This window comes from Panthera tigris, chromosome D2, assembly GCF_018350195.1.
Source record: "Panthera tigris isolate Pti1 chromosome D2, P.tigris_Pti1_mat1.1, whole genome shotgun sequence".
In the NCBI taxonomy this organism is placed as follows: Eukaryota; Metazoa; Chordata; class Mammalia; order Carnivora; family Felidae; genus Panthera; species Panthera tigris.
Window position 1 is genome coordinate 49,088,427 of NC_056670.1, and position 24,696 is coordinate 49,113,122.

General features: G+C 47.2%; 2 protein-coding genes and 1 long non-coding RNA gene across 11 annotated transcripts in view; 1 reads left to right on the top strand and 2 right to left on the bottom strand.

Annotated features, from left to right (window-relative positions):
- The window catches only part of CSGALNACT2 (chondroitin sulfate N-acetylgalactosaminyltransferase 2), a 46,145-nt gene extending 41,949 nt beyond the window's left edge, over positions 1-4,196 (bottom strand). For all 9 annotated transcript variants that reach the window (XM_042960686.1, XM_042960685.1, XM_042960687.1 and 6 more), the window contains exon 1: positions 4,059-4,196. The gene's annotated coding sequence lies outside the window, so the exon portion shown is untranslated. The remainder of the gene's footprint in view (positions 1-4,058) is intronic.
- Positions 4,197-4,288: 92 nt separating this feature from the next.
- Positions 4,289-10,472, top strand: LOC122231895. Its single transcript, XR_006209181.1, has 2 exons — positions 4,289-4,367; positions 9,823-10,472. It is a non-coding gene; the product is annotated as an uncharacterized LOC122231895 (long non-coding RNA).
- A 2,283-nt stretch (positions 10,473-12,755) lies between these two features.
- RET (ret proto-oncogene) overlaps positions 12,756-24,696 on the bottom strand; it is a 52,516-nt gene continuing 40,575 nt past the window's right edge. Inside the window, exons 14-20 of the mRNA XM_042960684.1 lie at positions 23,887-24,101; positions 23,682-23,804; positions 21,369-21,439; positions 19,937-20,074; positions 18,729-18,828; positions 16,643-16,790; positions 12,756-15,296 (exon numbers count right to left, since the gene is read on the bottom strand). Of these exons, the coding sequence (XP_042816618.1) occupies positions 15,139-15,296; positions 16,643-16,790; positions 18,729-18,828; positions 19,937-20,074; positions 21,369-21,439; positions 23,682-23,804; positions 23,887-24,101 (953 nt within the window). The 3' untranslated portion in view covers positions 12,756-15,138. The remainder of the gene's footprint in view (positions 15,297-16,642; positions 16,791-18,728; positions 18,829-19,936; positions 20,075-21,368; positions 21,440-23,681; positions 23,805-23,886; positions 24,102-24,696) is intronic.

A 24,696-nucleotide genomic window follows, 5' to 3' on the forward strand; every position in this document is an offset into this window, starting at 1 on the left:
CCAACGGATACTGAAATGTGAACTTCCTATAATTTTCATGTCACAAAATATTCTTCTTTTAGGTTTTTTTCCCCCCCAAGCACTTAAAAATATAAAAGTCACCCTTATGTCACAGGTAATACTAAAATAGGTTCCTAGTCACATTTGGCAACTTGTGCTCTAAACCTTTACATTTGTATACACTCTTAGAATTTTTTTCTATTTCTAAAATTCTACAAAATAAATACATGTGAGAAAAAAGTTAAACATGATATAAGGTCATACAGTGAAACCTCTGCCTTCTATCTCAGAGGCCCAGGTCCCTTCAGTTTTTGTGTATCCTTCCAAACCTATTGCCACTATTAAACATCCCAGCATAAACAGCCTTATATATACATGACCTCCCATGTATTATTTCACCCATAGGATAAATCTCTGAAAACAGGACTGCTAGGTTAAAATTCTTTAAAGTATTCATTTCAGCATGTAATTGGTCAGTTTCTATAGCCTTTCCTTGCTCAGGATAAGCCTTTCAGCATGGCTTTATCTATATCTCACCTTCCCAATCAACTTTTAAAATTATGTTAAATATTTGCTCCAGATTACAGACTTTAAACTATAACTACTCTGGTCCATTAATCCTTCTTTAGCATTCCATTATAGTTCTTAGCTTATCATTATCAATGTCTTGGAGTTAAGAAATAAGTTATACTATTTTCTTTGGTCACTGTTTCTTGAATTCCATATCTATTTTTCTTGGATTAATTTTTCACTTGATAGAGTACCTCTTGGGGTATTCCTAGTGGGTATGGGTGAAAATGACTTTATTTTGCTCCCACCTTTTTTTTTTTTTTAATTTATTTGAGAGACAGAGAAAATGCAAGTGGGTGCGGGGAGGGTGGGGGAGGGGGGTAGAATCTCAAGCAGGCTCTGTGTTGTTAGCACAGAACCCAACATGGGGCCTGAACTCGAGAAACTGTGAGATCATGACCTGAGCCAAAATCAAAAGTTGGACACTCAACTGAGTCACCCAGGTGCTCCAATTATGCCCTCACTTTGAATGACAGGTTGGTTGGTGAGAAGTTTCTGAGTCTAAAATATGTCTCATGGACACTATTTATGTTAGATATTATATTAGATATTAGATATTATGTTAGATAACCACATCCCAAATTAGAAGTCTGATCACACATCTGATTTTCACTCCTTTATAGATAACCATATATTTCTCTTTAGAAGCTTATGAGACTGTATATTTATTTATCCATGGAAGCTCATAAATTTCATTGGAATGTATCTAGGCGTGTCTATCAACACTCGTTTAAGACACTCAGTATGTCTAGTCCATTCATAAACTCAGATACTTCTACTAAGACAAATTTCTTTGTTTCCTTCCTTTCTTTCCTTGACACAGTATTTTATTTCCATTCTACCGTAAGGTAAGAATGGGAAATCTGGCATCTATTGTCAATTGCGAGGGGAGGAGAACGGGGGAATAGGAGTTGTTAGCACAGCCAGAAGCCCTCAACCTGTGCCACATCTTTCTACAAGCTCTCTTAAAAGATTATACTTACTGATCATCCCCACAACACAGATGAAATGGAAGGCGTGAGAAGGAAGGGCTGATTTACATTTGCTGGTACTTTGTCTCCTGATAACATTTTTCTGTTTGGCTCTGGATGACCAAGATACTGCCTGGATACTTCTACCCTCACAATCTCTGTGGTTATTTCTCCCCTTCTAATTTCTATTCCTTCCTGGAATTGCTGTTAGATGTGCATTGACTCTTTTGGATCTATTTTCCATGTCATAGCTATTTTTCCTTCTTTCTATGTTTTACTATTCAAGAACTAATTGCTTGTTTTCAGGGCAGCCTGTTCAATAAGCATGGTACCCTCCCAAATCTGAGCATACTAATATTAATTTTAAAGTATTCTTCTATTTCTTCTATCAATTCCATTGCTTCAGGTCTCGTTATTTGTTCAGTCTGGGGCACCTCTCACATGCCACAGATTTCTGTTGTCTGTCCCCTGATATGAATGTCTCTGATTTAAATGTTTCTGTTTCTGATATAAATGTATCAGCATCTCAGTATACATGGAAATCACTGCACTCCTACAGTAAATTCGTACTTGTAAATAACCCTAGAATTCAATTTTACATTTACACCTAGTACTTGTATAGTATGACAACAATGTTAAGTTTACTGACTTGCAATCCCATGATTCTTCAATCCATTTTTAGTCATATCCTTTTGGTGTTTCGTTTCCCCTAACAACCACCAATTTGAGTAACACTGTTCTTACCTAAGCGTTATGCAATAAGCTTCAGGGACACCAGCTCTATCTAGCAGACTTCTCTAACAGATAGTTAAATAAGTAATGACAGTCTGGGAGAAGATTGTCAGAGGTGTACAATTCAAAAAATAAATAACCATAGGGTAACGAATCACTTAAGTCTTGAACTCATAATAGTTTTGCTTTTTACCAATCTTGAATGTTATATAAATTAAAATAACAAATTCTATTGAAAAAGAAAAGAAAGAGTCCAGGTTGGTTAAAACAATTTTCTGCCTACCTTATGACAGTTACTCCACAGCTGACAGAAATGCACACAGGTGTGTGTTCACCAAGAACATTTACAAGAATGTTCCATAGCATTCCCCAAAATACAGAATAACAAAAATTGGAAACACAAATATCCATCAACAAAATAGTCATATAGCCATACAATGGAATATTAAACAGCAATAAAAAAAAAAGAATGAACTACTGATACATGGAACATCATGGGTAAATCTCACAAGCAACGTGCTCAGCATTCTGCGTGAATCCATTAACATTGAGCCCAAAATAGACAAACCTAAGAGCTGATGACAGAAATCAGAATACTGATGGGGGTGGGGGGGGGGTGGGGGGCCGCAGTAAAACTTGGACGAAGCAGAGGGAAACTCCTGGGATGATGGAAACGTTCTATAAGTATAATTTGATCTAGCCTGTGGTTATACAAGTTAATAAATCTATAAAAATCCACTGAGCTGTACAATAAAGATTTATGAACTTGATGACTTCATATGTATTTTATACCTCAATAAAAAAGTTAAGAAAGAAACGTAATTTCCGAATCGTTGGGAACCAAAATGGTGTGTACTGATGTCAAAATCTCCTAAGCCATAGATATTGGACACCCGACATCCTTCTTACATTCTTTTAGTCACAAGACAGTTTTAAACAAATGGTATCAGAATAACAACACAAAATGAAGGTCAACATTCTCAGTCATAAAATACTTGGTTTCCCACCTCCAAGTTTGGAAGTACCGTTTTGATGCGACATTTAAAGACAACATGAATTCCACCAGGAATGAAGGCCCAGCTCCTGAGAACCTTCCATGAGGCTAAACGTCCACACACTGCACATAAATCTCAAGAGCAGGCTGAAGGATAAAAGCTTAAGATTTATAATCAATGTTTCATCCTGTCATCATAAAAGCATCACTACTGCCTTTACAAATGATTCCTTAGCAAGCTGTTCAGCAATAGTGCAATTTTCCAGATGCAGCCTGAAAATGCCAGAAGCTCCCTGTCCTGTAGTCCCCGCGGCCCCACTAATTCCGACACAAATGTGCATCTTTTAAAGGCGCCTGGTGTGTGGCAGAAACTGCGAGGTGCTGCAGCTGGAGAATACTACTTTAACGCAATAGAAGGGTAACAGCGGACTGCAAAGTTATGCACTGAGAGAGGCAGAGGCGGGGGTGAGTTACAGCTTAAAAAAAAAAAAAAAAAGTGACAAAAATAAAACACACCCAAACCAACGGTCTCTGACAGCATCGTTCTTCAACAGAAAACTCAAACCGCTCCGAAAAACTGTGGCTTTTCCTGACACCGCAGCGGTCTCCGGAGGGCTTCTCCAGGAGGCGACCCCACCCGGACAGGGCCCCCCCCGGAGGGCTCGTCGGAGAAGCGACCCGACCCGCACAGGAGGGATCCACAGCCCTCGGCCCGCGCGCCCCGGCACCACTCGGGCCCTAGTCGCGAGAGCCGCGCGGGCAGGCAAGGCCGGGTGGGGCCGGGTACTCACCGCGCTCCTCAGTCCTCGCAAGGCGACCGCCGCCCAGCCGCCTTCTCCCCGGCCGCGCGCATACTCCGGCGGCGCCCGGCGCACAGGGATGCAGCCACGCCACAGCCCACCGCACGCCTCTGCGCCGACAACCGCCACTTCCGGCGCGCGTGAGGAAATGAGGCTGCAGCTGCGGCTTGCGCCCGCCCAGCCCCGCCCCGCCCACGCCCAACACCGCCCACGCCCAACACGGACAGCCCCGCCTTGGCCCCGCCCACTGCCCCGCCCGCACCCAGTGTCAGGCACCGGAAGCTCAGTAACTGGCGTACGGTACTGATTAATCGATTATCTGTTTCAAGTATGTGTGTGTGTAGCTCCAAAAACGATTTGTGGAGACCAGGAGAGTGCCTCAGGCAGAAAACCGTTCTTCCTGGAGCAAGCGTCTGCAGGGACAGGAGTACCAACTCTGGCGGACCGCTGACTTTGCCAGAGGGAGGAACTCAGCGGAGGATGGCAGCGCTGTCCTGTCGGGGACCCCTGTCCTGGGAGCCCAAAGGGGGCGATGAGTGCCTTTGTGGGCACTGAGCTAAGGACTGACAGGTCGCCACAAGTGTCCGAGCATCCTAGCATGCACTGGGCTGTGCGTGAGGCCCCAGGGAGGAAGTCCTGAGCTGCCGCTGGACCTTTAGCCATTCCATTTCTTTGAACCTGGGTTTCCTTATATGTGAAACGAAGGGTTTGAGGTAGACATTCTGGAAGACGGCTTGAGATCTGACATTGTATGATTTAGTGAGTGGGAAAAAAGAAAGCCCTCCCTAACACCCCCTCCACTCAACTGCTTATTTTAGGGACATCCCCAAGGCACTTTGTCCTGCCCTGGAGAGCAGTGGCCTGAGCAGGGGAGGGGATGTCAGAGAGCACCGGCACCTGCCTGTGTCTGGAAAGGACACGGAGGTGCTAAGAGCAGCTCTGGGGTCTGCCTCTCACCAGGTTCTGCTTTCCTTACAGGGCTACTTTGGCAGGTTACCATACTTAGCCCCTCTAAGCCTGTTTCCTCAGCGGTGTTGTAGGGACAGTAACAACAGCACATACTTCCTAAGGTGGTTGTGAGGGTTAAATGCAGTTTTGTATTTGAAGTGTCTGGCACCGTGCCTGGCAGATGGCAGGCAGTCGGAGTTCACTGTCACCATTAAGCACATTAGTTAGAGCAGAAGACTGAGGTGAAGTCTGAGATGCACCCTGTAGAAGCGGCACTGCTGGGAGGATCTGCTCCTAATCACAGCTGTCTTCCTTTGATGATGGTTATTGGGACGTCTTTACCACAGATGTTCTCCTCAGATATGTCTCGTGGGAAATTCCACCAGTAAGAGAGTCTGAATAGCCCGTTTCTAAGCCAGGCTTGCTGAATGTGCAACTTCTTCCTAATTTCAAGGTGTCACGACTCATGTTATTTTTTTTTTTTCTCATATCACTTGTGAGCAACTGTAAACATTTATAGTTTTAACCCTCCTGGGGCACCTGGGTGGCTCAGTCGGTTAAGTGTCCGACTTCGGCTCAGGTCAAGATCTCTCAGTTCGTTAGTTCAAGCCCCACGTTGGGCTCTGTGCTGACAGCTCAGAAGCAGCTGGAGCCTGCTTCGGATTCTGTGTCTCCCTCTCTCTCTGCTCCTCCCCAACTCATGCTCTGTCTCTCTCTCTCAAAAATAAATAAACATTAACATTCCTTCCTCCTAACCTGGTCCAAGAGTAAATAATTCATCTAGTCATAGATTCCATGGGTCTGTGACCTTCTGAAGATAAGGACCATGTCTTTTTAATCCACCAGTACTTTACGCATAGTAAGGGTAATGTTCAATAAATGTGAATTGAATTGATTAAAATAAGAACACACAAGGATCTCTCCCTTATCCAGAATCTCTGCCACTTGACTAGCCCTTCCGGCAGGTGGCACAAATGATTAACTTTGCTGTCATGAAATTAAGTTTTCTGTCTGGATGCCTAGTTATGCTCTAGTATGGCAATCAGCCTTGTGGGAGTCTACTTAGTGTAAATTAGTTATCTAGTGTTTAAACCTGCCATGAGCGTTTGTCCTGTAAGTCTGAGGACCCGACTTGGGAGTGTGAATGCAAAGGTAAAGTATTCTGTCTTGGGAGAATTAGAGAGTGGATCCACAGCATTGGTGGATTTAAGAGGATAAGACAGAAATTCTTTAAATGCTTAAGGTGTTACTTCAAGTAAACATAAATGTCAGGCCACTGAATGGCCAGGGGATTATGTTCCCAGGCTGGCAGCTTTGAAGTTCTCAATCCAAGTTCACTACATGTTCTTAGTTAAGATGCTATAATCAGCCTGTACTTGAAATTCCTGCTGATGGCCCTTAGGCATTCCACAGAAAAAGGAGTATCTGGACCTTGTACTCTAGCCTCATATCCAATAATGGCAAATTCTTAGGCTGTTCCTTATGTTGTCCCTAGACACTTTAAATTGGCCAAGACTATCTGTCTCCTAGGGCAGGGACAGCACCCCTAAGCCAGGCAAGGGGCCTGACCCCATTATAGGTGCTCACTGCATACCCACGGATATGTGAATGAATGAATGAATGAATGAATGAATGAATAATAGTAAAATCTACAGCTCTAACTTTCCTCTACTGGGTGTCAAAGTAACAGCAAGAGAAGTCTATACTTTCACTCACCAGATGCAAAACAGGCTCATTTCCTAATGTGCTGCGATGCACAGTAAAACCACTCCCCTCCATGTTAAACCTTCCATTCTTTGTCTACTTCCACTAGCCTTATAAGTGCTGGCCTTTCTTTTTTACAGCATTTGTTTTTCTTCCTTTATCCTATACTTTCCTTACTGATCATGCTGTGTAGCCACGTCTGGCACAGGCTGAGGGTGCACTCAGCAGCAGGTGGTTTTCCCACTGCTCCCTCCGTTTTAATCCCTCTAATCCTCTTGACATCCTTGTGGAGTAGGTTATGGTCCTCAGTTTACCATGGAGAAGACAGAAGCTCCGAGAGGAAACTGCAGAGGCTCTTCCAGCACAGGACCTGACATGAAATGGAAGCAATGGGGTTAACGTTAACTAGTTGTCACTTCTCGTAAACTGTTATTTGAATCCTGCATTAGAACAGTTGTTTTTAAAATAATTGAGATTCTGCCATCAATGGATTTAAATTGTTAGTGTTTTATTATTTTTTAAATTGCTACATCAGATATTAAATGTGTATAATTTAAATTTGGAGAGAAAATAATGCATAATTCAAATTCTTTGGCAGATAATGGGTGATCTATGGAAAATAATGGAAAATAAGTAGTTCCATTGAGAAAAATACTAAAGTACAGTTGTGGTATATTAATATCAGAAGAATATAGTGTCCCTCCCCCAAATATCCAATCTGAGGCTTCTTTTTTAACTATAAAGCTTTCCCACTCCACTAAGCCTGCTTTTGAGCTCCTGCCAAATGAAAGTGATGGAGGCTGACTCCTTTGCTGTAGCAAACTCTCGATAGCCTTTTCCTGTTTTCATTTGGGCCATCTTTGTTTCCAGTTTTCCTAGTGGCCCCACCAAGGTATGGTCTTCACTGCTTGTTGCCTTCAATTAAGTGTGGTATCCACAGAAGCTCCTTGTGCCTTGTGTTTCTTGGTTTATCAAGTCTATAAGGATATGGTAAATTGGCATTGGGTCTGACCTCTGCTTGCTTTGCTTTGCTTTGCTTTGCACTGAGTTCTTTGGCTATTTATTCTCAGTGTGGCAATCTGTTTTTTGTTACTGATTTCCATTTGTTTGGCATCTTTGATGGAATCAGTCCGTTCCTTTCATCCCTTTTTGCCGTCTTTTAGGTTACTATTTTGTGTCCTAAGAGTGTTGTCTGTCATATGGGGAGTAGTGGGGTAGAACACTGACACAGGCTCTGGAATCCTGTTTCTCTGGCTGGCTTCTCAGACCTGAGTTTGGGGTTCTCATCAGACCAGCATCCATCTTTATGTTCTTCCTTGTGTGCCTTCCTTAGGTCCAAATTTCTCTCTTCTTAGAAGGGTGCCAATCATTGACTAGCTCCTCAGGCAGATGGCATGAGAGACTCTTAAATACAGAGAACAAACTGAGGGTTGAAGGGAGGATGAAAGGGCAGGGGGAAATGGGTGATGGGCACTGAGGAGGGCACTTGTTGGGAGGAGCACTGGGTGCTGTATGTAAGTGATGAATCACGGGAATCTACTCCCAAAACCAAGAGCACACTCTGTACACTGTATGTTAGCTAACTTGACAATAAATAATATTTAGAAAAAAAAACATTTCAAAAGGTAAATGACCATTTTTCCAGAATGCAGTCTGTTGTTTAGGGCATGATCCATGTAGAAGGGGGAAACCATTCTTTTGTGATAGACTAAAAACTACTCAAATCAATGGTAGATCCCTGACAAAATGGCATTTGGGAGGATTTAAAGGTTTAACTAGATTTTGCAGACTATCAGTGCTGCTTTTTCTGGAATTTTGACACTTTTTAAGGAACTATATGTTCTTAGTAAGAGATTCTCTCTTCTGGGAGCCCAAACATGGACAGGCTTTCTGGAACCTGAAGGTAGTTCCCCAATGGCCTCCTTTCCTAGACATCCCAAACAACAGAAAGCCCTTTTGTCTATTTGTGCATGAGCAATTTGGACAAGCCCTTGGAGTTTCATGGGAACTATCCAAAAGCCATCACTTACTATAGCCTTCCCTTGACACGCTGTAAAGATGTCTCTCCCTAGTGTTAGGACAAGTGCTCTGCTGCAAAATTTGCTGATGCTTCTGCTGAGCTAGTTCCAGGCTCTTCGCTTGACCTCATGATTCTTCCTGAAGTAAAGCCATTACTATTGACTGAGAACACAACACTTTTCAGGCAGCTGATTAACCTCTTATGAAATTCTATTACTCTCTCCCTCTCAGGTACTACTCACCGCTACAACCCCCCAAATCCTGGCACTCTCCTTCTTCTCAGAAGAAGGGGAGCCTTGTGATGATTTTGCCTCAGATAATTTGGGAGCACTCTGCACCTCCCTCAGATTTACTACAGTCTCATGTTGAGAACCCTGAGCTAATCCTGTTTGTTGATAGATCATTCTCAACGCTAGACGTTATCAAGCAGCATATACTATCATTAATCAAAGGTCTCCTTTAGAATATAGTCCTCTACCTGAGGTAAAATCAGTCTAAATGGCAGAACTTATTGCGTTTACTAGAGCTTGTTAACTAGCCAATGACTAGGGAGTGAACATATATACAGATAGGAAATATGCTTTTGGAGTGCTACACGACTTTGGGTTGCTAGAACCTCCACAAAAATGGAGAGCAACTTAAGCAACTTTTAGATACACTCTACTTACCACAGCGGTGGCTATTATGAAGCCTGAGAATGAGGCAAAAAAAGAGAATGTTGAAGCTAAAGAAAATGCTGTAGCAGATCATGATACCAAACAGCTACATTTCTCCCTGAAACCACTCACAGAGCACAAATGGATTACTACCTTACATCAACACTGGAGGAGAGACTGTAAAGAGACAGTGGCATTGTTCTAAATGTCATGTAGGTTCGTCATGGTGTGTGTCATTCCTAGTACTGTATTTGGATCAGTGACACAGGGAAGGTGGGATAGGCTACACAATGCCTTAAAGAGCAAAAGCTACTTGCTCTGTAAGGTTGACTCTCATGACCTGTGTGGGATTTATTCTTGGCCTGGACTAGGGTTGTGGATTCAAAGCATCTTACAGGGGTTATTGATTATTCCTGTTTTTGTCATAGTGGTCGTGATACTGGTCCACTGCATTCTATCCAGGGCCTGAAATGCTTCTGCACAGACACTTCCTCGTCAGATGGAACAACATGATGGAACCCATCATGCACAACAGAAAGGCCGAGAAGACCTCATGGTACAGTTGGCCATGGAGATGACTGGACGATCAGTCTCAAAGCGGTGAAGATCTGGATTTCTAGGCTTCCCTAAATTGGTCAACCTCTCACAAGCAAGAAAATGACCAGAGAGGCAGACGGAGAGACTGAACACCCAGACAATGATCAGACCACATGTAAACTGAGACACTCTGACCCACACCTGTGCAGCAACCAGCCCGGAATGGTCAGGGCTTGGTCAATGACTGCTTGTTTCCCTATCTTTTGCTCCTATTTCTGAATCAGGACCAACCAGAGAAAGCCAGTTATGTTCTAAAACGAATCGCATGAGATTCCTGGCTTCCAGATAGCCTACCTCCAGTCTTCCCATGCCAACAACCTCCAATCACGACACGCCTGAGGCCTCTCTCCATCACCCCCTTTTCTACTATAAAGCTTTTCCCTCCTCTGCCTGCCTTTGAGTTTCTGTCAAAAGCTAGTGCTGGTGGTCGGCTCCCTTACTATACAGCAAGTTCAGAATAAATAACCTCTGCTTGTTCTCATTTGGATGGTCTTTACTTATTTCTACGAAACTAAAGATTATAGATAATTAGACTTCTCTTAAAAAATACAATTTTCAGTCACCATCTTATGACACACCAGAATCCTGGCAACCTGTGTGTCACTCCTTTTCCTAAAAATCACATCTGATGATCTTTCCTTTCCACACGCTTACAAAGCCCCTCAAACCCTTGGCATGCTCCTGGCCCACTGTGGCCACAGAGCCTCCAGGAACATTTTGAAGCTATTTATTTATTTATTTAATTAAGTTTATTTATTTTGAGAGAGACAGTGACGGTGGGGGGGGGGGGCAGAGAGCAAGGAGAGAGAGAGAATCCCAAGCTAGCTCTGTGCTGACAGTGCAGAGCCCGACACGGGCTTGAACTCACGAATCTGTGATCATAACCTGAGCCAAAACCAACAGTCGGATGCTTAACTGATTGGAGCCACCCAGGTGCCCCTCAAGCTCTTTAAAACCCTCAAGAGGCACAATCTATGAAGCAAGTCATAGGCTCTTGGTGAGCGAAGCCTCTGAGGACAGGGCTGTGATACAGGCACTGTGTGTCCTCTGGGCAAAGTCCTTTGCCTCAGGTAGTAAGAGGCAGCCTCATATTCATCCTTCTCCCGAGAGCAGCCAAAAAGCATATGGTTTACTCTGATATTGTTTACAAAGTTGACCAAGATAAATAAAAACAGGGATGCTTAAAATGAAGCCTCACGGTTTTATTCAAGCAATTGACAGTTTTCATGGTAAGTATTATCTGTGTATGAAATATCAAAATGATTTCTTTCTCAAAAAAATATTTTTTTTAGTTTTAGAATGCACTTACTCTCCTTACCTTGCCTGCTCATGCTAACTTTGAACTTGAATTGCTCAGTATCCTCTGAAAGGATGCAGGATTATGGTGCCTCCTGGGGTCACAGTGGCTGTGGTGGTCTCGGGTCGTGACTCCTTCGGCGCTGCCTGGCCCAGTTCCCCGTGACACTGATGTTCCTGCAGCCACATGTTCCTGCAGATGGCTTCCCTGTCGCGACTCTGGGCCCGGGCTCCCGCTGAGAGATGTTGCTTGGCCAGGTCCTGTGATTTAGCACATCCCAGAAACCTCTGCAAAAAATATCTCCTCGCTTGACACAGCAATCAAAACCTGAGTTGCAAAGATTAACCGTGATGTCTTTTGGGCATCGATAGTGTGTTCCTCTTTAACTCTGGATGTGACGCTTATTCTTCCTGCTGTCACACTGCCACCCATCCAGCCTCGGCTTCAGACCTGCCCCAAACTGAAAAACTCTCTACATACAGGTTCTGATTTTTTCACAATGTCTGCTAAGAACGCTTCATGTGAATCCCTAACACGGTTCTAACAAGGCCATTGAGGCTGCTGCCTGGGAAGAGACGACACAGCAGGTGGCCTCAGCGGAAAGGGCGACATGAGGGGGCGACAGCAGGGGATAAGTTCTGTGCCTACCTCCACACTGAAGATATGAGGCATTCCCAGCACCCCCTACCGCTGCACATGCCCTTCAGACCCACACTATGTCTTTCCGGGGCCACAGAGGTAAGGGCTTCTCAGGCACCTCCTAGAACCACCCTAAATACCACCTGCTAAGTATCCTACAAGTCAATATGCTCAAAGGAGGACAGGAAACCATTCACTGGAGAAAAAATGCTTTATTTCTACTGGGGGAAATTATGTTTTGCCTTAGAATTTTCTTTTATGTGTGAAGTATTTGTCCGGACCCCATTCTCAGACATTATATTCAGCTAAATTTCCACCCAAATAAGCTGGCCTTGTGGTGGGAAAGCATCCTTTGTGGAAGACAGTGGAGAAATGGGACTTTTAAAGACAAATAAACCAAACACACACACACACAAACACTCCTGATGGAAGTTCAATGCTCTTGAAAAAGGGGTTTTTAGTATTTTTAGTATGAGATTTTCTCGGCATACGTTTCTAAACATTCAGAGAGAAAGGCTGTAGCAAATAACTGACCCTAGAAATTATATTTATTTCCAGGCCCTGTGGCCAGATTGAAGGAGGACACCAAGAGCAGACATGGGTGCCAAGGGCCAGGAGCTACAGCTCCGAGGGCCAAGGACAGCCTGTGTATGCACACATGTGCACACACACGAGGGAAATGACACAGGCCCTCACCATCTAGCACACGATACAACCAGAAATCAGATTTATGTTGGTAACAACATGTGATTATCAACTGACCCGCCTGCTCCTTGCCAGGCCTTGGAGGGGGAGCTCAGAGCATGCCTCCATGACCCAACAGGAAGACATAAACAGAAGCACTTAGTGTTTAAAGCTTCATGGTGGTTCAGGGCAAATTTTTCCCTCTGACTGACTAATGGACCTTCACTTATGGCTATGCATTTTACATCCTCTCTCCTACAACTGCCCAACTGCAGTTTCAAGAAATAAGCCATAGAAAAACTGCCAGAAAGCCACAAATACCTGAACTAGACTGGCTGCTACTCTATTTTAGGGAAGGAAACATAAAGGAAGGAATTTCCTGAATGGCAGAGTTAGAGGAGTTTTAACCGTTGCCATAAACGGGCCTCATCACATACATAATGGGTGAGACAAGTCAATAAATACAACAGATTTCCCTGTGATACTTCAATCCTTATATTGAAACTTCAAAAGCAGAAACCCGAGGTTTCCAACTGGGAAGTTAAAAAGAGAAAAGAAGTTTACACATTTTATGACACACAATTTTATTTACATAACTGAAATTATGTTCTTAGTCACCTTGATTACAAAAGCAAATTAACATGGTATGGTTTAATAACCTTTCATAAATAGATTTTACAAACTTTAATAACTGACAGATTGCTACTTACAGCCAGTAATATTTAATACTTAGTAACTTCTGTGTATATGTATATGAAAATTGTCTGATAGGACTAGTAAATATGAATGCTGTTAAAACTCAGGAACAGACAATTAGATTATTGGTCAAGAGTTAATTCCCCATCACTGGGTCAGCCAGTTTGACCTGGAGTTCTCACCCTGCCAAGAACAAACCTACTGTGGCAACTCGCACTTATTGGGAAGGTATTTTTAATTATGTGAGAGAGTTTCTCCCTATTTTTGCATTGCTAAGACTATCATTAAGCACATCTGAAAACCAAAAGTTTACCACAATTAGATATTTGTAACAGAATTCATCACAGTGCATCTAAAAAACGGCCTAAACTAAAGCCATGTTCCATCTCCAGTAAGTGTTTTTCCAGCGCTCTCTCTGGGTGTGTGTACACACACATACACATACACACACATCACGAGGCTCTGATACATACTCATCCAAGCCTTCTTGGCCACAAAAATGCCCCCATTTCATTGCTTTTGTGAAATGCCTGTAGGATACAGTATTTGGATGAGGCTACTGTCAATCTTTCACAGTGCTTTAAGTCTGAAGACCAGGCAGTGTGTTGGTAACCGACCCTCTCCTGCAAAGTTACAGACAGAAGAGCTGTCGGGGACTTCCCGAAAGCCGCCTCCACAAGATGGGAGGGGCACTGAGTGTGTGTGACCACAAACAAGCAGTGAAGAATGACAAGAAGCTTATGAGTCATGGTCAGAATCTAATAAACAAAAACGTCTTGCTATATAGCAGCATTGAGTTACAAACACAGAATGAATGGATACACGTACCTTTTCACACAAGCTCTATGAGAGCCAAAACATTGTCTTTTCCGCATCAGAACTGTGATCAGAAGGGTAGCAATCTTCGGTCACTGTCAACGTTACTTCTAACAGAACTAGCTAAACTGTCCCTTTTAAACTGCGCACTAACCCCACCGGCTCCTAATGTGCGAGATGAGGCACCGCTTTCTGGCACTGGACGGATGTGGCACCCTGGGGGCTGGCAGGGGTGGGATTCATGGCAGCCAAGTCTCGGCTGTTAGCAATCCCGGGACGGGAGGCCACTCCACTCAGACGCCCCTCTTCTTCATTCTGTTCTTGCCAGAAGGTAGTGATCACTCAGTGATGGGAACAACAGTGAAGTGTTCAGTGAGCCCTGTCCTCTCACACTGCCTATCTACATAGCATCAAATCTATTGTGCTAAATTGAAGAATCCATTGAAATCATGATAAAAATCAAATGTCTTCCTAAGAAAAGGTTACACGATTAAAAACAAAAACCAAAAAACAAACCGCTCCCAGGATCTCAAATGCTGAGCTGAGGCCTGTCCCAAGGTCCCCTTGTCCCCTCCAGCCCTGGCCAAGGGTTCGATACCACGATAGGGCCTTGCTGGGCTTCTTGTTCTGAACAAGGATGTGTCATTTGGGCCAGTTTTTTTTTTTTTTTTTTCCTGCTGACTTTTTTGGTGTGTGTGCTTCATGTTTAAATCGTGTTGCCTTGTTTGCTGGCAACAAGAAAAATCAAACTACTCAGGTAGTGAGTGAGGGACCCACACGTCTGAGCACAGGGTGTGGTGGTCACTGATGAACACAGACCAACACAGAGCACTGCCAAGGGCTGGAGAGGAAGGAATACCTAAAGGCTGGACTCAGAACTCTGGTCCAGCACGCTACGTCTGCCAGGAGGGAAAATCACCAGCCAGTGTGAAGTGCACAAAGGAGGGGCCGGCAGACTTTCTGTTCTCGGCATGTTTCTTCCCCTTGTGAGTCCATTACCTTTCACAAAGAAATGTTAACTATCAAATGCGTCCATTAATTGTGCCGCTGAGGGTGAAACCATCCAGTTAGCATATACACTATCATTTGCATATCTTGGACACACAGTGTTAGTGCCATCAGCTCTCGTGAGTGGTACAGGACTCTCTTCAGGCCAGTTCGGGTCTGACATGCCTAAAAATGAAAACAGATCATTTGCTCTGCACTGAAGAACCAAAACTTCATGTGCAGACAGTAAGGCCTTGGCAAAACTCCCTTTGAGGTTCAAACCAAACTTTCTGGTTTTCTGTGCCAATTACATGAATGGTTTCGTGCTCCGGGTTTCCAAAACACTGTCATATTTGGGGGGAAATATCACGTGCTCTCTTGGTAACTGTAACTTAACAGAAACTCCCAATTTTGACTTTTATAAGCTTCGAACTCCCAAATCTGATATAAATATTTGTTGACCTGTTTAAGTCTTTTTCTAAGGCAGCATAAAGCATTGCTGAATTAAAGGGCTCACTGCAGTGGGAAGCTTCTATAAAAAGTTTTCTAATGTAAAGAAGCCTACTCATCTTCCATCCAAACCCACCATGGAGGAGAGAATCTTCCAAATCAAGGGTGCGCACGGGCGAGCCCCACAGCGTCGACAAGACAATGGTGTGTGGCACCAGACCCAAAGCCAGCAAGGAATCAGTGACTCAGGAGGCATGCAAAAGGAACAATCTCGGCTGAAAAATGCTTGACACTCCAAGATTTAAAAGCAATCAATGATCAAGTTAGGAAACAGAAAAAATTTTCAAGTATTTAATCAAAGACAAAAGAAGGAGTTTTGGCAAGAACCGTATTTACTGTCCATTGCAAGACCACAGCACCACAGACTATGTTCTTTCAGAAGCATTTGCTCCAGCTTGTAGCACTGACTTCATAAGTGACAACTGTCATGACGGTGTGTAATGCAAAGGATGTGAAAACAGCAGTCTTCATGTGTCCTCCCTGATGGTGGGCATGTGGGCTGGGCTGAGCTCCCTAGTATGGAGTGGCCTCCCAAGAGCCACCTGCCCACCCAGATGGGTTCTGGGAGTGACCACAGGCTGTGCCCTCAGTGCAGGCGGGGTGGTGCGGCTCCTCCTGTCTTAATGAAATGCCTCCCCAGATTGGGTAAATTTATCCCAGTAGTTAAATTAGAAGTACTATGACTTGATGCATACCCACCCAGAAATGACTTGTTTATCATTTTCTCAATATCCCCTGAGAATTCTGCCCAGCTCTTTCTTTTCTATTATCATAAGTTGCTAGGCAGTGTGGTAAGTATACTTATTTTCACATCCTTTAAAAAAAAAAACACACACACACACAGTTTCAAAAATGCCTGAATGTAAACGGATGCAAAGTCAGACATTTACAAATAAAAAGGTTCAGAGAGAACTTTGGTTTCATTCAGACCAGAAACACTCTTAAAAAGCATTACAGAGAGTAAGGATAGTGCAGAGAGGAACGATGTTGCTAGAATCTAGTAAATGCATGTGAAATTCTACCATAGAGTTTGTTTTCAATCCACGTGGAGGGGAGGGCTCGAGGGAGGGGAGCATTATTACAGTCCACCAGGGGCGTCTCCTCCTCCGAGAGGCCGTCGTCATAAAGCAGGGAGTCGGATGGGGTGGAGGCAGCCAGGTCCAAGTAGTCCTGGAAGACAGAGATAGTTGGTCATCCCCGCGTGGGTCACTACTGGACATGGCCCCTGCTCCTCTCCTCCCAAAGGCAGACTCACTGGCTGAGTCCCACCTCATGCTGGCCTACTAGCCACTCCTCACGACCTGAGCCCCCTGCCAGACAGCCAGCACTGAGCCCTCCCAGCCTCTGCTTTGCTGGCCTTGCTCCACAGCCCTCATTGCTCCCTCTAGAAAGTCACCTGCCTGGGACAGAAATGTGCTCCTTCATTGCCTAGTCTTACCTCTGCAACATGAGGGAAGGGGGTGGGTTACTACATCCAGCACTGGGGAACCGGCCCATTTTACCAAACCCAAGGCTCTGGGAGAGCTCACTGCAGCCCCATTACTCATGTGCGAGTGCCAAGAAGCATCTCTGACCTGCTAACATTTTTCAGCTTTCCTCTGAGGACTCCCATCTAGAACAGAGCATCAGGACTCAGAAATCTGAAGTCATTGACATGGGTTTTGCATAGGAGGCTGTTCTGGGCTTTAGCTCCCAAGCGTGATGATTTCTCAGTGCCTGCCACTTCCACTGCCCTGGTTAAATGTGTAAAGAACAGTTGTAGCATTTTCCTGGATGCTTCTCTAGGAAGGTTGGCTCTCTTGGCATCACCTGTTATTTTGATTTAAGGTAATCCTGCGTTCACAGGATTTGGAGGCTTGGCCCAAATGGTACCCTGATGTTAGGTTTTATTACAAGCGGCCTACACCAGGCACATTTGTTTTTGTGTTTGAAGAAATGCCAACTTTTAGTAAATGTGCCAAGGTAAAGATGAAACCCTGAAACCCTGAAGGTAAGATCTGTGTCTGTATTGTTTACTTGTATCCCCAGCATCTGAGACAGAAAATGGTACATAGCAGTTGCTCAGTAAATATTAATTGAAACTTGTCGGCTTTCTCGTTTACCTACAGAGTTGTAACCCAGAGGCATATGGGCTGAACTGAGTGTCCCAGATATGATTTATTTGGACCAGACTGAGCTTTTGGAAGTATTTATTTATTTATTTATTTTGAAAGAGAGAGAGAGGGAGAATGCAAAGAGCACAAGCGGGGGAGGGGCAGAGTGTCTGACCCGGGGCTTGATTTTGATTGTGAGATCATGGCCTGAGTTGCAATCAAGAGTTTCAAGCTTAATCAAGCGAGCCACCCAGGCGCCCCAGCTGTTGGAAATTTAAGTGAGTTACTAACATTAAAAACTGGAAAGCTTCAGGGGTGCCTGGTGGCTGGGCGGGTTAAGCGTCCAACTTTGGCTCAGGTCGTGATCTCATGGTTTGTTAGTTCAGACCCTGCGTGGGGCTGTGTGCTGACAGCTTGCCTGGAGCCTGCTTCAGATTCTGTGTTTCCCCCTCTCTCTGGGCCCTCCCCTGCTCAAGCTCTGTCTCTCTCTCTCAAAAATAAATAAGCATTAAAAAAAACTGCAAAACTTTACATAAATATTCTTTAAAATTCAGAAGACTAGGCACTCTGGTACTCATATTCCTATAGGTTATGTGTGGCTACAACGAGAGGTCCTTTAGAGGGGCTGGTGTGCTCCTGTTGGCCGCAGTCCCCACCACTCTGTAGCCGCTTCCAACCCCCCGCGGGGCCCCTCGCAGCTCTACTCTGATGACTTGTTTCTTTACTGAAAATGTTGTTTGACTTTGGAATATTTGCTTCCCACACCTGTCTGTGGACAGCTCTAAGCATAAAGGGAAGAATCTTGGTTTCTTTATGATTTGAGAAGGGGCCTGGCTCAAGGAGAAGGGTTCAGGTGCTGGCTGCCTTCAGGGGACGGCACGACCATCTCCCTTTGTACGGCCTTGCTCTGATCCTGCACTGGGAACTCCACAGAACAGGGGTGAGGCCGGAGTCCCCCCACTGCCATGTTCTGCCTGCAGGTGGGCAACGCCAGGAATTAGCCCCAGGTACTCACTCTGTTCTTAACCATCATCTTTTCCAGGTCTTTGCTGATGTCAGCAAACACTGGCCTCTTGTCTGGTTCCTGCTTCCAACACTGCAGCATGAGACCGTACCTGGCGGGAAGCACAGATGAGCAGTTATGACCCAGCATGGACTGCCCAATCACAGCCGCCATAGCCAGCACGGTGCCCTGGGCCCACAGGGCTCTGTTCTCAAACCCCAAAGCTGTTTCTGCGTCACTGGACATCCTTTGCTGAGCTGAGCCAAGATCCAAGTGTCGTTAGGGGGTCAGGGTGCCTGGTGCTGTGGTCCAGCATCCTGTGGGTCTCCTTGCCCTTGAAAGAGATTTGTTTTCCCTTCCTTTTCAAAGATGTTGGTAAACAGCTGACAGGATGCCATGCTCAGTACGGGGGGGCTAGTCCTTAAACTCTTATCAAGTATGAACTGGTTATGGAAACAAACAAAAGCTTCTGCCAACCACACCTCTGCCTTGGGCCGTCCTCACTTCCTCATTTCCCTGGGGCCCGGGCTTGGCTGCAGGGCCTCCAGGGCTGCCACGTGGGTGTGCCCTGAGCCGCCCAGGGACGTGGCACCTACTCACCCCTGCACTCCCTCATCTAGCCCTGAGCCAGGCGCGTGGCAGGCACACAACAGGTTGTGTTGAATGAATGGACTGGCCTGTTTCTGCCCCTGGTGGTGCCTTTCCCATGTGTTCTCAGCCTGGCCTCTAAGAATCATCTGCTGGAACTACCATGTGGAGACTCCGGCACTCTTGGGCTGTGGGGCAGGCTCTTCCTGCCTGCCACCTGCCGGCCTCTGTGCCTCCATGTGGGCCCTCCCCAGTGTGCACTCCTAGGGTCATTCTGAATTATCTGCCCCTCCCCAGGTGTCTGACAGGGACAGGCCTTGGGCTCAAGCTGCTCTCTGGGTCTGAAGCACCCTTTTATCCTTTCCACCACCTTTCCTTGGCCTTACTCCCCCTCATCCATGTAAGCCTCCACCCACAAGAAACCCACTCAGCTCCCAGCAGAGTCAGGGTCCCCAGCACCTGCCATCGTGCCCAGTGCTGGTTCTCAGCCTTCTGCCTTGGTGTGCTCTGCCCTCTTACTACCTACTCCCTGGTTCACCGTGGGCTCGTGCCCAGGGCTGCTCAGGAACAGCGAGGGAATGAGTACATTGTCTGTGTCTGAGGGAGGCTGGGCCAAAGCAAAGCCTGCTCACATCTCCTCACTGCAGTTGTCGGGCCTCTCCATCCGGTAGCCTGTCTTCAGGAGGTTGAAAAGCCGCTCCGGAGGGATCCCAGGGTAGGGGTTGCCCCCCAGAGTCACAATCTCCCACAGCAGGACACCAAAGGACCACCTAAGGGGAGTGAGACAACCAGTGGGCGGCTGCACTGGGCCAGCGGCGTCCCCTTCTCGGCAGACCAGACGTCCATCCCCCCAGCTGTTGTTGACCTCATCAGCGCCCCCAGCGCAAAGAGCCAGCCAAGTGCTCACGGATTTCAGCCTGGGCCTGACTGCGTGGATGGATGTGGAATGGAGGTAGGGATGAGCCGGCTGCCTGCCCTGCTCTCACGCCTGCCGTGCACAAGGCCCACCAGGCCGCCGCCAGAGCTCGGCCCCCACACCCACAAGGGGTACTCGGCTGGCCCTGTGGAGATGCGCCAAAGCACCAGGGACAGGACAGAGCAGCCGGGCAGGTACACCAACATGTGAGGCGGGGACTGAGGCCATGGGGCTGCCTGTACAATTCCTTCACCTTTTCTGTGGGCTTGGAAACGTAAAATCTTCAAAGAAAAACAGCACTGGCACAGAAAATTATTTAACTGTGAGGGAGAACTTACTGTGAAGTGGGACCAAAATCACATTGTAAAATAGCATCATCACATGAGCCCACTTACAGAGATAAGCATATGCCTGCACACCATGGAAAACACTAGACGGTCTTGTAGGCCAGGACCTTCAGGAGCTACTCAGGGGCCGTGTGACCCAACTGACTTGCAGTGTCTTCATTACCCTTTGCCTTTTCCAACTGTCTACAGTCAGCTTTACATAATCCGAACACAGCTGCCTAAAACGGTTTAGGAACTGCCTTTTCTCAGCCCACATGATTCAAGAAATGCATGTGCGTTGATGGAAGAACACTCAGAAACAAGTCTGCTGTGTTTTTGAAAACTATCAGGTCTTATGATTTGACCTGTAAGGCCAAGTGTTGGTTCCTTTCTTCAAGCAGATTGGGACACGCCAACCCAGCAACTCACCCAAGGCCACCCTACCTATGGTAGGACTTGTCTGAGCCCAGCCCACGCTCAGGCCCACAGAGGGGAACGGTTCAGCTGGGCCTGCGTGGCACTAAGATGCCCAGGGAGGAGAGGGAGGGGCTGGCAAGGAGGATGGTGAGGGAAATTTCCAGTTACCCATTCACTGTTCTCACGCATTCCACTGTGACTCTCAGAACCACTGCGTGGGCCCCTGCCGTTTGCTGAATGAATACATGAAGGCCCCTCAACTTGGCAGGGGGGTGGTCATTGCAGATGGTTGGTATGAGCCAGTGTTGGGGCCAGTGTTGACCTCCCAGCCACGCTGCCCAGATGGGCATCGTGGCACCCTATGAATTGTAACCTTGACCCCAGGAAGGCAACACCCATACTTACACATCACTTTGGGTGGTGTAGATATGATCGAAAAGAGACTCAATTGCCATCCATTTGACTGGAATCCGACCCTAAAAAGGGAATGACGGAAAGACATTAACATGGCTCTGACACCCTGGGAACTGGGGATGGGGAGTGTGGAGCCATGTCCTGTGCATTTCCAGCTCTGGAAGGATGCTGAGGAGCAATGTCCAGAGTGCTCCCAGGCACAGAACTAGCAGCAGAGCCTCAGAGGGGCTGGAACTCTGGTCTCCCAGGCACAGTTGAGATGCTGGAGGGAGTCAGCTGGCCTGCCCACAGCTACACAGGGCGTGCTCGTCATGCATCACATCCCTGCTGAGAAGAAACCCAAGGAATCAAGACCACACCCAAGCCAGGTTTCCCTAGGGCCAAGTCCGGAGGGCTCTGGGGTGCCCTGGGTGGTGATGCCCAATGTGTGGGCCAACAACACCATCCAGCAAGATCTCCTGATTTCTGAGGGTGAATGAGTTCAGGAAACCAACTTCCAGCGTTTCCATCTTGGGGACTTCTGAGGCAAACCAACACACTAAAGGCTTTTCTGAGAAGCCCTGAGAGAAGAAACCTGTTTCCATGTCTTGGGGCTTCTTTTTTCCCTATCATTTTATCCCACAGCCCTGTTAGCACCCTCTGAGAAACTGTGCCCACTGCAGAGTTGTTGGGGTCAGACCTAACAAATGCTTTCCAGTGCAACTTGAGAAACAAGTTAGTAGGTAAGTCTTAGGACAAGAATCAACCAAAAATGTGGTTGATTGATTTTAATGCAAAATTTACTGCAGTTTCCTTTTCTTGAAAGCATTCCTCACGATTTCCAACCTTCATGAAGTGTGACTTTTTGAGGTGTGAGTGTTTGTAGCAACACTGCCTGCTGCCTGTGCTCTCTAGGAGGCCTTGTGCTTGGATGTCTGTACTTCTCTGCTCCCGGACACAGGCCATTTTGGGGGGATCAGTGCATCTATAGAAAGGCTGTGTCCACACCCCTCCATAGGGGAAGCGGCCCCTCTCCACTTCCCCTTTAGCAGTTCTGAGATATGCTGTCACAACAGAAACCCCAGAGGCACCTGGGGTGCCATTAAGTCCATTAAGTGACCAACTCTTGATGTCAGCTCGGGTCACAATCTCATAGTTTGTGAGTTCAAGCCCCGTGTCGGGCTCTATGCTGACAGCACGGAACCTGTTTGGGATTCTCTCTCTCTTTCTGCCCCTCCCCAGCCCATGATCTCTCTCTCTCTCTCTCAAAATAAATAAGCTTAAACAACAAAACAGAACCACAGAAACCCCAGAAAAAAATGAAACATCATCCTCACAGTCTGTGGCGACACGGGGCTTCTCCTAATCCCTTAGAACAAATCTGAAGTGTATGTGGTCACTTTTTGTGCTTCTCTTTTTTGAGCAGTGTCTGTTCTGAAAGCTGGTAGGCATAGCTCTTGAAAGGCCCCAGGAGTGATCCTGTCCGGTCACCAGGAGGCAACAGGAGGGGCTGAGAGGGCAGTGGAACTATGTCCCCCTGCCAGGCTGCCCAGATGGGCATCGTGGTGCCCCATGCATGTAACCTTGACCCCAGGAAGGCAACACCCACACTTATACATCACTTGGGACTGCCACAGGGCACTGGACAATACAGGGACACAAATTTCCCCAGAAGGGCCCCCAACCAACTATTCCAGTGGTTTGGAGAAAGCGTCTAAGAATCCTACGTTGCATCTCTGGACTCCCTCTCCAGGGCTTCCCTGTGAGCCTTCCAAAGTCACTCAGCCAGGGGTTCCCAGGTCCCTGTTCCAGGGGAACCCCCACCTGTAACGCAGTTCATTCCTTTCTGCCCAGAATGACTGCCACAGTGAGGCTTATTGACTTCAGTCTCCTTTGAGCGAAGAGCTAAGTTACACAGAGGAAACAAGGGACCTTTCATCCTGTAGAAGGGAGGGGAACAACTGCGGAGAAGAGAACTGTCATTTCTGCAGCGCTAGCTGACCTTCAAAAGTGATGAAAAGCAAAAGAAGCTGCAGGCCCAGCTTCCCAGGGGTGCTCTGAAAGGGCGGGTATGGCCCTCAGGAAGAGAAGGAACAGACACAGGGACGAGTCCTGAGCTGGGTCTCTGGGGACCCACGATTAGGGAGGGATCTGAAGATGACAGCTAGAAGTTTATACTCTAAAATGATCTGCTCTCTCCTCCCCAGGTGCTCTAAGGGCTCTGCCCAGGCCCACTGCCGGAACCCCGCCCCACCCCCACCCCACCCCCCCACCGCCCTCCAACCCCTCTGGGAGCCCTGGGCCACACCCCTGGGGACCCGGTACCTTGCTCCTCTTCACATAGGAATCCTCTTCATAAACGTCTCGGGACAGGCCAAAATCCGAAATCTTCATCTTCCGCCCCTCAGCTACCAGGACATTTCTGGCTGCCAAGTCCCGATGGACAAGCTGCAAGGAAGACAGCAACAGGGACGCCTGAAGCCCGGGCCCCAGCGCAAGCGGTGGAGGCCCGGGCTGGCAAGGCACACACCTTCATCTCAGCCAGGTACCGCATCCCCCGAGAGATCTGCCAGGCGAAGGAGATGAGGTCGCCCATGGTCAGGGCCCGCTCCTCGGGGTTGTCCAGGTAGCTGGAGCTGCGGCTGCCTCCGCTGCCCACGTAGCCGGGCCCCGCCTTGCGGCTCTCTCGGAGGAAGCCCCGCAGGGAACCGTACTTGGCATACTCCACAATGAGGAAGAGCGGGCCTGGGGGCAGAGAGGGGGCTGTGAGCTGGCTACCTGCAGAGCCTGGGCCGGGAGGAGGCTGCAGGGCCCCTAGGCAGGCTCTGCCCCCACCAGTAAGTGGGCACAAGGACACAGCCCTCTCTGGCCAGTGGCCTGGGCGCCGTGCAGCACGTATTTCAGTCCCGGCTCACTCTCGTACGGCTTGCTCTCCTCTTTGTGCTGGCCATGCCAAAGAGGCTCCCTGGGCGGCCGGGCGCAGCCTTCTTCTGGGGTGCCCAAGGCAGGCGGCTGCCTTACTAGTGCTGCCCCGGGAGCCAGCCCCCTGCTGCCAGGACGTCACGTCTTTCTACATCCTCGGCCCTGCTGCAGCACAGGCTGGGGATGGCTGACGGACGCAGAGGATCTGGAGCCTCGTGTGGCACCTGCTCCCTGTTCTCAGCAGCTCGTAGGCTGCAGTCTTGTCCCAAGCCCAGCCTCGAGTCCTGCTGGTGTCCATCAGTGTCCTTGCTGCCCTCTCCCTGGGGGACCCTGCCCTCTCGTTCCCCCAGCACGCACATCGGCGTGTACGAGGACACACAGTGAGAGGCCCTCGAGCAGCACAGACCAGGCCAATCTC